The 13,509-nt window shown below is 42.0% G+C and overlaps 1 protein-coding gene across 1 annotated transcript in view; it reads left to right on the top strand.

Moving 5' to 3' along the window:
* bahcc1b (BAH domain and coiled-coil containing 1b) overlaps positions 1 to 2,755 on the top strand; it is a 60,445-nt gene extending 57,690 nt beyond the window's left edge. The window contains exon 28 of the mRNA XM_083994732.1: positions 149 to 2,755. Within this exon, the coding sequence (XP_083850858.1) occupies positions 149 to 358 (210 nt within the window). The 3' untranslated portion in view covers positions 359 to 2,755. The remainder of the gene's footprint in view (positions 1 to 148) is intronic.
* The last annotated feature ends 10,754 nt before the right edge of the window (positions 2,756 to 13,509 follow it).

Genomic DNA, 13,509 nt, shown 5'->3' with positions numbered 1-13,509 from the left:
TCACTATAGAGATTCAAAACAAAAACACAATAATCTTTCTGCTCACCACTTTTCTCAAGAAAGCAATCGTTCTAAATGCAGCATGTTGATAATCTCACTTATCTGTCATGATATCTCTCATTAACCGTTATTCTCCACTCTGCCGCAGAATGCCCTGTACCAGTCGAGTCACGAGGACGAGAACGACGTGCAGACCATCTCCCACCGCTGCCAGGTGGTCGGCAGGGTCGAGTACGATCACCTGATGCGCGAGCGCAAGGCGGCCACCGCGGCCAACGACCTCTTCTACCTGGCTGGGACCTACGAGCCCACCACGGGCCAGCTGATCAGCGCCGACGGCATGGCCATAGTGTCCTAGCAGCAGCTAGAGAGAGATAGATAGAGAGAAATCAAAATACTGACCTGAAATCTGGAGTGGACCGCCTTCGGGACGGTCCTCCGGAGAAGAGCGGGGGGACAGAGGGAAACCAAGACAACGGGTCTCTATAGGCTCTGCGTATTGACCTGTCCCCTGCCAGAGGAGGAGCTAGCCCACTGGATAAAGCCCAGCAGCAGTACTGGCACTTATGAGGAGTCTGGTTGGTTCTGGAGGGAAGAGTCCGATCCTGTTGATGAGACGTGGCCTCGAGGCTCCTCGTTTGCAGCTCGTCTCTGCGGTCGGAGTTTTTAAGAGCGGCCGCCGCAACGAGACGACCGCAACAAACGGACAGGAACCACGGACGTGAGCACTTTGGAGTACAGTAGCTTGGATCTGTTGATGGAGGACAGATATGGCTTTCTGAGACACAGACAGACTCAGAGAGCAGGGGAGTCTGGAGGGGGAGAGACTTGCTGTAAACCACACTGGTTTGGATGGTTTTAATGGTCTTATACTGGTAGTTTTGACAATGACAACACAATTGGGAGATCCCCAACAGGACCAAAAAAACACTGTAGTTTGGACTTATGTGTCCATGTGTGCGTGTATGCGTGTGTGTGCGTGTGTGTGTGTGTGTGGCTGCAATGACTCTGTTCAGCATTTAATGAGCTCTAAGTAAATAGTGCTTTAGCGTGCGTGTGTTTGTATTGTACGAGCGTGTGCGTGCGTGCGTGTGTGCTCATCAAGCAAAGATGACGTCATGACACACCGTCGGTATACCCTCTGAATATTAATCTATTCAGTACTTAACGTGCGGTTTTCCGTCCTCGCCACAGAAAACTGCACGACAATTATAATTTGTTTTTCTCCTGTCAAGCCATACACGTCAATACCTCTCTCTCGTATCCTCCTGTTCAAGGTGCGAAGACACATGTACAGGTAGTTGGATTGTTTATTTGAACTGTGCGTGCATGTCGGTGTGCGTGCATATGTGTGCATGGGGCGAGCGCGTGTGTGCTTTGTACAGCATTATGTATAAAACTACATGTTGTAAATAGTATACATATATATTTGTTCTTTTTTTTGTTGTTTTCTTTTGCAGAGAAGAATATTTTATTTAGATTTTTTAGGGTGTGTGCGGGAGGGGTGGGGGGTCTGGCAGAGGGAGGAGGTTGGGTTTAAGTTTCCTCCTCTCTCAATGCACTGAACAGGATTGGAGGCTTGGACTTGTACAACTGTTGTGAAGACTGTGGTTGTAAGCCCTGTTTTAAGGATGAATAAGTAGACAGGGCGTTTGGGAAATGTTTTTATAAGGAAATCAGAAAAAGGCTCTTTTTAAATGTGTCCAAATGTCTTTTTTTTTTCTTTTTTCTTTTTTTTGCTCTGTTGAGTTAAGAATGTGCATTTCCTAATGGGAGCTTTTTTTTCACAAATACTGGAAAAGAAACTGAGTTTCTGCTGTCCTCTGATCCTTAAAGAATCTAGTTCTTCTTTATCTATTTTAGCCTGTATTCCTATATGAAATGTAGATATTTATCTGGCATCAAAAACGAAACATACCAAAGCACCTGTGAGTTTACGCTTCAGCGCATTAGAAGAATAAACAATTTTATGAAAAAAAAAAAAGACGTTTAATCAAATCTGAATCCGGGACCCCTGCAATCACCGAGGTGTTTGAAGTAGAGTTCCTCTCGTTGTCTGCCCGTGTTCACCCAGTGTTGCTATGACAGCCTCCGAGAAACGTCGCAGCAACATTGTCTTCACGCTGCCCAGCTGATGCACTTGAGGTCTCTATGGCAACCAGAATGGCATCAAGTGACTGTGAAGGACAATCAGAGCCAATCAATGGGACAATGGTGAGAGACAAAAAAAAAAACAAGATAAGGATCAAATCACAAATTATGCTTCTTGTCACTTTTATTCCTGCTTTGCCAAAAATGTCTGTGTGTGTTTTATGTTCGCTTGTTTTCCTCGTTTACCATTGTCTAACTGTTTATGCAAGCCTGTGATGACCGTCTGTTGTCGTGTATAGGATGTACAGGGGGGAAGAACATGAATGCCTTTTTTCTTTTCTAGGACGTTGACTGACTTTTAACAACAATGTTGCTGTTACACTGCAAAGCAAAAGCTTTAAAAGGAATCTAATGTGAAACTCAATTTTTTTGAAATATTACTTTTATGGGTCTTTAATTGAATTATTTTTTAAAAGCTGTATTTTCTTTAAGAAACACTGGATTCAGTTCTAACCATCACCTTTTGACCGAAACAACATTGTGTTTTTCTTTTGTTTTTTGTTTTTTGTTTTTTTAGACCCACTGGAACCTGCTTTGTACGGTTGAGATAGCCTACTAAAATATATTATGTAATTTCAGTCATTCTTTGGAAATATGACTTAAATATTTCCTCATGTACAAAAAGAAAAAATTATTTATCTTAATTTTATTGCCTTTTTTGTGTTTCATTAAAAAAAGATTCTACAAAATAAAACATGATTGTTTTTTTGGGGGTTTTTTCCCGCTTCTCTTCCTGCTGGGTGTGAGTCTTCTTAAAACCAGCTCAGCGCCGATCATTTGTCTGCTGTAAGAAAATGGACGGCCGAAGAAAAGCGTGGAAAGAATGAGAAGGGAGGAAAAAACACGAGAGGAGGAAGCAATTTGAAACTGTCGCTGTGGCCGATAGAAAGGGAAGAATGGGCAGAGAAAGGGAAACTGTATCTAGCAGAGCTTCATGAGAGGCGACGGGCGAGATAAAGTCTCCTGGGGCTGTACAGGTGAGGCAGGTATTCAGAATAATAAAAAACGGAACAGCACCATTAAGAGAACAAAGCCGGGGTATCAGCTTTCAGCATGCAAATATCTCACATCCTCACTCTGTGCATTGCACATGCACTGTCTGTGTGGATTCATAAATGTGTTCCTGTGACCTGTGTGTACACCAATATAAATCCACACTGTGTGAATGCAATCCTGTACATCCATGAGTTTAATGCTTCCATCTGTGTGTGTGTGTGTAATGTGAGAGCTGGGAAGAACAGTTGAGATTATCCCCAGCAGGGTGTGGAGTTTCTGGGACAAAGTGCGCAAAAATGTACAGCATTTTTATTTGAGACTTCCTGCGACATATTCACACCTTTTATCGCAGTGTAACCGGAGCCTTTGTGATGCAGCTTATTGCTACATTGAAGTCTGGATGAAGGATTTACCTTTGACCTCAAATTACAGTCTGGCTTGCCTCGTGGCAGCGCACGGAGAAAAGCTCGAACACGGCGTTGCCTTAAACGTCGGCCATAAACTTTATTTTACTCTGAGCTGCGTTCTTAGTGTTCGGCCCCTCCTTTGCAGCTTTTCCCCCTTTTTTTCCTTCTCAGTCAGCTCCTGCTTTACTTGTCAATACAGGAAAAGTTGACTCACCTTTTTTTCTTGAATAACTTTGCTAATGGTCCTTGAGTTTAGTTTAAAATCACACACACACACACACACATATAAACATATTCAAGTACAGGCCCTTTGTCCGGTGGTATGTATGTGTGTGTGTGTTTGCTTTCCTTTTGTCTTGTGTTTAGCTGTTTCAGCAGGTTAACTTGTTATTACAAAGATGTGAAACAGAACGCCTGCCAGTCTGACCACACACACACACACACATATATATACACATGCACATACACACACTCATATATGCACCCATTCTGCTCACTATGGGCTTTTACATCCTCCTCATTGGCTCCTCAATCAACCAACGCCTTCAAAACACACAGACATTAAGTGCAGTCTTTGACTCCTTATCAGCAGGTTTGCATTGAGCTTATCTGGTTGACATTGTTAAACTACTTTACCCAGAATGCTGCGGGAGATAGGGGCACAATGGGAGGCTAGGGGTGCCCTCTGGGTTAATGAGAGAGGGCTTTCACGTCGTAAGAGCAAACATGCCTCGAGCTGATTTGTGTGTGTGTGTGAGTGTGCGTATGTAAAGGGTGAAGGTGTCACAGACAGGTGTGGCCTTTTTTTTTCCTTGTGGGGGGGGGGGGTGGTGGGCAGGAGAGGAGACACCACATCTGAAAGCATGTCACTCGTCAAGAGTCTAGAGAGGCTATCCATCGTGACCAGCTCTATCAGTGTGAATGCATGTGTGCGTTATTATGTGCTTCTATGTGTGTGTTGGTGTTCCACTTTATTACACGGATATGGATAAGAAATGTAGAGGAGGGGGGGAGGGAGGAGGGGGCAATGAAACAATAAAAATAGGTGGATTGAAAAAGGAAAGGTTGCATACCTGTGTGTGTGTAGTGTGTGCGTGTGTGTGTGTGTGTGTGTGTGTGTGTGTGTGTGTGTGTGTGTGTGTGTGTGTGTGTGTGTGTGTGTGTGTGTGTGTGTGTGTGTGTGTGTGTGTGTGTGTGTGTGTGTGTGTGTGTGTGTGTCTTGGAGGGGCTCCAATCCAGAGAAAGCCCTCCATTTAGATATAGCCTGAGCGTGTCACTGAAGTGAATGAATGGCTGTCAGCTGCAGGGGGATGCTGCATGTGTGTGTGTGTCTGTGTGTGTAGATACTTTGTATGCGTGTGTTTGTGCCCAGGTCAGTGTGTGTGTGCGTGTGTGTGTGTGTGTGTGTGTTTGTGTGCTGGGGTATATTCAGGTCACTCAGAGTGGGAGTAAGGAGATCAGCGGTCTTCTCTGCATCACCTCATCCATCGTTCATATGAGCCTCTGTGAGCTCGCCACCGGTATCCATCTTACAATCTGTGTGTGTGTATGTGTGTGTGTGTGTGTGTGACATTGTAGATGTCTGTATAGCCAATCTGACTCATTGGTAGTTGTGCAACGTATTCTGTGGCAACAGATGGTAGGCTTACATAAATCATGGATTCTTGGCAGTGTGGAAGTCATGTCCATGTTCTCCTACATTACAACACCAACAAACCTCTTCTGTTCTTTCTCTTTCCCCCAATTTTATGACTTGTTTCACTTTCTGGCTCATTTCACTGACTTAAAAAAAAAAAAGAAGCTGATGTAGTTTTCTATTTTCCACGAGGTAACTGGCTCTATCTACTGTATGTCGACCTTAAGGTCATATTTTCAGCTCATAAATATCCGGATTTGGTGTCTTCCTTTTTTATTGAGTTTCACATCCGTGTGTTACAATCATAGTAAAGTGTATTGTAAAGTAAGAGGCAGGGCTCTTGAAAAGAAAAGAGAAATTTATTTATTTATCATTATAAAAATTTACATTTCAACAAACATTTCCATAGGTTTTATGTGTATTTATTTTTAATAAGGTGCATAATTATTTTATCAATTTTGTTAAAACAATGATCAGAATATATTTCCTCCTTGTAGATAATTGCTAAAAAGAAATTGCCTGAAATTTAATTACCAAGTAGTAGTTTTCTTTTGTACCAAGTAACATGTTGTCATTCTGAATTAAACAAGAAAATGACTAAATCCATACAGGGAGAAAATTACAATTAACAAAAAAACTATCTTTGCCACTTTTTGTAGTTGCAAACATAATAAACATATATAATATTTTTCCGTTACGCATGTTTTTCACCTTATAACGAAGGCAAATACAGCAAAAAAAAAAAAAAAATAGAGGAAAGAAGAGAAGGAAGGAGCTTACTGTAAGAGTGAGGAGGAGAGAGGGATAAGGAGGAGCAGGAGGCCAGAGGAAGGGCAGGACATGAGGAGTGTTTTATAGCTGCTACACTGCTGCAGGGCCATCTCGGGTCAAACTCCCTCCACTAACCTCCTAATCCAAAAGATTTTAACACGGAACTGCAGAAAAACCACCATGATGATTTTCCTCCCCTTAATACAGGCGAGACTGACACACAGTACTACACACAAATACAAACACACACATTTCAGGCTGTACCTTACACGGAGCAGTTGCTGTGGTTATCGCTGATGCTGGTATTTGATATTTGGAATAGTAGGAGAGCCTTGGCGGGCTGGAGGCCGCCTGCCCCGACAGTCAGGATAGGTCAAACATCCTGTAAAGTCTTAGTGGACACAGCAACCTGAGCCGCAGACACCTGATAGCTGCGGTGTGGGAATGAGTGCGAGATATATACGATATGATTTGGATGCAGACTGGAATTTATATGTGTATGTGCATGTGTGTGTGTGTGTGTGTGTGTGTGTGTTTGGTGGGAGGGGGGAAGAGGGAGGAGGGGGGTATTTGAGAGAGAGTGACACTTGATTGCCAAGCTTGCCAAGTCTACCCCAGCGACAGTGGAAAAAAGGTTTATGTACAGTATATAAATACAAAACAACCTGCCTACACACACACACACGCACACACGCACACACACACACACACGCACACACACGCACACATACAGATACCTCAAACAACCCTGTATGTTCTTTCCTCGTGATGTGTTGTCAACTACACTGCAGGGGTCATCAAAATACCTGTAACTCTACACCCGTCAGGATGTAATACGTTCTGTTAATTAACGTGAAACCTGAACGGTGTGACACTGTTTGAGGATTCATCCCTTACGTGCTTCTATCACCACTGTAAATGTGAATTGATGCAACATTGGTGATGTTAACAGGCAGAAAGTCAGGTTGCATTTCCTTACATTTCATCAGATTTTCTCAAACTGCTTCCACACTAAATGAAAAGGCCTACTGCACCATAACGTCACTGTCACTTTTAACAATCTTAACAAGAGCACCGAAGCTGCTGCTAAATATTCATGTAAACATGTACCGTATTCCTCAAAAAACAAGAAATGCTCTGTATTTGAGAAGAAAAATCTGCTTTGATGATTAAATTTGACTTATTGGAGTCGAACTATACGTCTGTTTTTTATATAAATACATATGACAAAACCGATAGGCCTACCAATATCAAAGGCCAGCGGCCTATGTTAGTGTTAGCTTAGGTCATCTTCAAGACTGGGCACAGCTAGAATGGCTCTGTCCAATTAACAAAACTAAATCTCCCTACTAGCACATCCACAGCTCACTAATTAACACGTCATATTGTCTGTTTGTTTAATCCACTGAGAAGATCCACACACCCTGGTGTCCTGATAGCAGAACTGCAGGCAGCGGGCTTATGCTAACATGTTGACAGTGAGCGTGCTCACATAGGCCTAGGCTAGCATGCATGTCTCACAGAAAGTCTAAACACGACAGTGTCATATCAACAGCAAGTTGTCTCGACGTTTGTTATTTTATTTTATTTTATTATTTTTATTTAACCTTTATTTAATCAGGTAGCAAGAGACCTATTGAGATCGAAAACCTTAGGCCTATTTACAAAGGCAACCTTGGCAGGAGGTCAGCAGCGCGCACACGTAAGCCTATAAGTTATTACAAATCAGAGTTCACAAACAACCAAATTAAACAAAGTTAAACAATGGATTAGAGAATTGCAAGCAATCCGGTATAGCCGGAAGTGTGCTAGATGAGGTCACAAAAACATAAGCATCCATGGACTTTCGTTGTCTGTTGGTTAAAAAAGAGCAAAATGCTCCAAGCGAAATGAGTTCTGATGTTTTCAATTCAGTTTGTGTTTAGATTTTTTGGGGGTGTAAGACATGTACATTTTCCCCCCATTATTCACCTCACAATTTAAATAATCATTAGGCTATAGATTAGGCTAAATGATAAAGAAACCTGACAAATGAACAAGCGTTTCTCAAATTTTTCAGCAGCTCTCAAATGTGCTTTGTGCAGCTAAAAAAAATATTTTTTGCTATATTTAGCCTAGCATACGGACAGATGTCTTATTCTTTTGTGATTTTAAAAACACTTAGCAACCCATTCTCATAAACGTTGCTTTCATTATTTCCTCTTCCCATACACAACGGAAAAACAAATGTTAGCCCTCTCCTCACCAGCCTTGATTTACCTGAACACATCATGTGGTTTGGGAATTTACCCCCTATGTCTGTGTTTTGTGCAGGAAACAAAGACGTAGGGGGTAAATTCATAATATTCCAATATTACATCCTCTTTTCCAAATTGTCCACGCTGAGGAGCTGGATGAGCTTCCTGTGTTTCACCCAAAATTCAATCAAAGCTCTCAATCACAACTGTCAAGTCAGATTAGAAACACATACACACACCCACACACACACACACAGAAAACCCCAGCAATCTTCTTTTTTTTTTTTTAAGAATCTAATTACTATAAGGCAGACTTAATATTATTTTTGACCTTTTGGTGAAAAATGGAGGGTGGATTTCAGTGAAATTGTTTTACTTTACAGCTCCAGATTCGCAATCCATTAAGAGCACGGGCGACCTCTGCAATTATTCTAAATTAGAGGAGAAGCTCAGGTAATATAGTCCCATTTGAACAGGGCTAATGTCAAGACATATTAACCATGGCGATAGATGGCAGAAAAAGAATTAACAATTTAGAGAATCATTTGTAAACACAATAGCAGTCTCTCAGCTGAACATATATCCCCAGTAGATGCATCTTACTGTAAAAACACACACTGATGATACTGTGTAAGACACACAAAGAGGAAATGGTGATAGGTCTACAAAGACAGCTGCCGTCATATGGTGTCTGCTTTATGTTCTCTGTCTAACTTCTCTGCTTGTTGTCCCTGAAGCTAAAAGCTGCTCTGCTTGGTCTGTATGACTGACAATTCATCAACTGACAGCGATCCTGAGAGATTAAGACGCCACGCTCAGTGAGCAGAGCTGAACCAACACGCCACGAACGTACAGTACAAAATCAATGGAAAACTGAAGCTTCCTATATATCAGACGACAGAGATGGAGACGGGAGCAGGGGGGAAATCCTGGTTGTATGCTGGCCTTTTGTTCCCCGCATTGACTCAGCAAAGTGTGTGTTTGCATGAGAAAGGGAGTCGGAGGAGGAGGTGGAGGATTATGTGTGGATTATGTGCAGTGTGTGTGTGTGTGTGTGAGGAGGATGTTTGTGGCGCTGTTCTTGTGGTAGAGGAGCAAGGAAAGGTGTCTGAGCGAGGCTGAAGGTTTCAAGAATCACACTTCCTTGTGTGTGTGTGTGTGTGTGTGTGTGTGTGTGTGTGTGTGTGTGTGTGTGTGTGTGTGTGTGTGTGTGTGTGTGTGTGTGTGTGTGTGTGTGTGTGTGTGTACATGTGTGCCCCTGGCAGCTGTTCACCATGCTCAGAGTGTGTTGGCAGTGTGTTTTTAACTGTAACTGCTCCCACATGTTGGCACAGCCTGGCACAGTGAGGGCACCACTCTGCTCAGGTGCCAGCGGTCTGTGTGTGTGCATGTGCATGTGTGTGTGAGTATGTGTGTGATAGAGAGAGAGCAATAGAAAGAGTGTTCAAGTGTCTGTCTAGTTCAGTAAAGACCTGCATGCGTGTATGCGTGTGTTTTCCAAAGGGTTGTTAATGGGTTGTGGTGGCGTCAACCAATCAATTAATCAGGAAAACAATCACACTGCAAAAACTCCAAATCTTACCAAGAATATTTGTCTTATTTCTAGTTAAAATGTTATTTCTAGTCAAAACAAATCTCATTATACTAAAAATTAGACTAATCACATAAAAAGTAGCTTGTTTTTTAAACACTTTTACTTTTTTCAAGCATATTTTCACTTGAAATAAGTAGAAAAAAATGATAGTAATAGCAAGTTTTTCTTTCTTATTACAAGCGCAAAAAACCTGCTTTCACTGGCAGATTATGCTACTTCTTTCAATTGAAAATTAGTTTGAAACAAGTGAAAATTATCCCAAAACAAGTTAATTTCTAGGTGATGAGTGTTATATTAAGTGGAAAGAGATTCGTTTTGACTAAAATTGAGACATTTTGACAAGAAATAAGACACATTTTCTTGGAAAGATTTTGAGTTTTTACAGTGCATTTAATCCATTTCTGTGGACCATAGTGTAAGAAAAATGGTTAATGACAAAATAGGAGAGAAAATGACAGAAAACATGAAACTGTGTGTGCGTACGTGTGTGTATGAGTGTGGCCTGACCACAAATGACTCCTCTCTTGAGGGAGTTGCAGAATTAAAAAAAAAAGAATTTTGTCACCAGTTTGTTAAACAGCATGTGTGTGATTTCTGTCTGTACATTTTCTTCCATCTATTAATCTATATATATGTGTGTGTGCGTGTGTGTGTGTGTATAGCAGTACAGTCTCCACTTCATGCATTCATGTCACGTTTCTGTTGGCTCAAAGAAAACGTTTCATCTATAATCGTCCCTTCATCTTCCACGGAGGTGTGTGTGTGTGTGTGTGACTATTTTGTGCGCATGCATGTGTGTGTGAGTCTCTGTGTGTGTGTGATTCTGCATAATGTGTCTTTTGAATCTATAAGTTTGTGTGTCTTTTCAAGTGCACATGCATGTGTGTTGCCTAAACACACACATCAGAGGCCACAGTCATTGGCTTCGTCTCTCAGTATGTGTGTCGATGTGTGTGTGTGTGTGTGTGTGTGTGTGTGTGTGTGTGTGTGTGTGTGTGTGTGTGTGTGTGTGTGTGTGTGTGTGTGTGTGTGTGTGTGTGTGTCTGGGGGGGTGAATGCGTGCTGATGGCTCTTCACTCTTTCATCTCATCAAGTGTTCATCACTCCGTCCTTCATCAATCACACCATCCGGCAGATCGCTCATCAACTGAGGGACCTGCTTTTCAATGATAAGATCTCTCCGTCCACAACTGTCTCTACATGCACACACCCACACACACACACACACACACACACACACACACACACACACAGACACACACACACGGACAGACAGACATGTGATGACGTGGAATGCGATCATGAGTGACTTTCTGAGGTATCTTGATAACACAGTGGGAGGCCTCTAGCGTATAGGACCTACACATTATTCCCCCCTCTCCTTAACACACATCCTCTAGCTAGCTCACTGTTGGTCGCTGGTACACACACAAAAAAAATGTACACACGCACATACACACACAGTTTCCATGGTGATGGATAGGCAGCCATGCAGAATGAGTGCGTAGTCCCGTGGGACATCTCCTTTGTCCATCTTTCCATCGCTCCCCTTTAGTGATGACAAGATGTCTCCTCTCTGTCTCTCTCTCCCTTCGGCCTCTGTCCATTATGCATAATGCATGCGTTTCAATTCATAAGCTAATTTTCCTCTGACCCGTCCGGTGCGTTGCGGCACCGACAGTCTTTGTTCCTAAACTCTTTCCTCCAGATCTGCCCACTGTATTGCTCTTAACTCTATTTCAACAAATGCAACAGAGACTTTAATCCCAGTTGAGCCGGCCTCGTCCTGTGGCCTCGACTGTGTTGCAATAAGTGCAGCTTGATGTGGTTTCAGTGGCAGCTCCTCATTATGACAGAGTAAGTGTGGTATGGATGGAAGGAGGGAGGGAGGAGAGGGAGGGAAGGAGGGAGGGAAGGGGGCGAACAGATTGGTTGTTCTGTCAGAGATTGCGAAAAGAGGCCATGATGCTGGAGATGATCCCTTCATTTCCTGTGAGTCATGGACAGTAGACGTGTTGGGGCTTTGCCGGGTAATCGAAGTGTCCTCACAACATCAACCTGGTCAACAGCTACAGTTGTTGCGTCTTCCTCTGGTAGAAAACAACGGCCCGATCCCAAAGACCCTGAGGCTTGAACCCTCACACACTTAATTGACATCACCAGGTGAGTGATTGATTGCAGGTACAAAGGAGCAGGACACATCACTTTAGTTTGATGATGCCGCAACCTGTTTGTTCACATCCCTGTTCATATTTATATATTATTAACGTTGGAACAGGTGTGAAGAAAGCGCAGGACAATTAACACACAGTTCTGCCTCTGAATCACCAATGAGTGTGTTCATACTTACGTAAAATTATTTCCTGATGTTTAACGTGTTTAGCCTTTCTCTGGTGTTCAGGTCACCAGTGACCCGTTTTCAGGTTTTAAATGCATACAAGTACCACATAAATTTGTTTATAGCATCAAGGCTTTTTGACTTTTTCAGGAACCACAAAGACAAAATAAAACTAAAAACTAAAATTTCACAAAATTCTAAAATGCTCTGGTTAAAATTATGACATTTGTGGTGTTAGGGTCAATTTGACAATAATGAGAGTTCAAACTGAAATCATAAATGCAAAACCAACTTTTTCATGGATAAGGAAGTCTAACAATATAACTACGAGATGAGAAACAAATGGGATGATGAATAATTGTTTTAGTGTGTTTTACAGCTGAATTAAGACTCGGGTCAAAACCGACCCTAACACCATAAATGGTAGTGGAAAGCTGACAAGAGGAAGGTTCAATTGAAGCCAAGGGGTATACTGACAAAAAAAAGGCCCAGGGGCCCACACCAAGAATTTAATAGCAATGTTTTCATGGATAAGGAAGCCTAACAATAACCAAGAGAAGAAAAACAAATTGGATGAAAAAATATGTTTTTAGTGTATTTTACAGCTGATCTAAAACATGGGTCAAAACTTACCCGAACACCATAGATGGCAGTAGAAAGCTAACACAAGATGAAGGTTAGTTTCATGCCTCTCAAGCAACATTTACCTTCTACATTATTCTTCTTTCTGTTTTTTCATTTTGGTTGTCCTTTTATCAACATGCTTTTAACATTTACATTTACCTGCGACAATACTTCTAACAGTTTGAGGGTGTGTGGTGTAGACATCTTGGTTCAAAGGGAGCCTGTTTCATTTGCCCTATGATATCGTGAAATCGCGTCCCATTGGCAGCGGGCACACGCACTGGACTTTCATTGCTGTGGATACAATAACAAACATAGAGAGAGAACCAACAGTGGTGTACCAAACCTTTGTCGGCACAGTTACAATAATAAACACACAAGTTGTTCAAGCTTAAGGCCTGGCCATGGTTTGGTTTGGTTTGAGTTCAGAGAGAGATCTTGGTTTGGGTTCAACAAGTTGGACTACAATAATAAACATGCAGCTGAAGGTGATGATGAAAAAACACTTAAACAATGATGATGATTGATTGTCGCTCTGGAATCGAACAGCGTCATCCCTGTCATTATTTCTCTGGGCACTAGGGGTCATCTGACAGTAGCCTACAGGTTGTAATAATCAGTGTGAGGTATAGATTCTGGTTCATCATGATGATGTTTTATGAAATATCATTGTTTTAGTACTTCTACACGATGTTAATAGAGTCTAAAAGTCAAAGTCAGTTGCCATGGAGTCATGAATTGGAGGTTGAAAAATT

This window comes from Trachurus trachurus (assembly GCF_905171665.1).
Source record: "Trachurus trachurus genome assembly, chromosome: 19".
NCBI lineage: Eukaryota > Metazoa > Chordata > Actinopteri > Carangiformes > Carangidae > Trachurus > Trachurus trachurus.
Note: the sequence above shows the minus strand (reverse complement) of the source record. Positions and strands in the feature narration are given on the sequence as shown.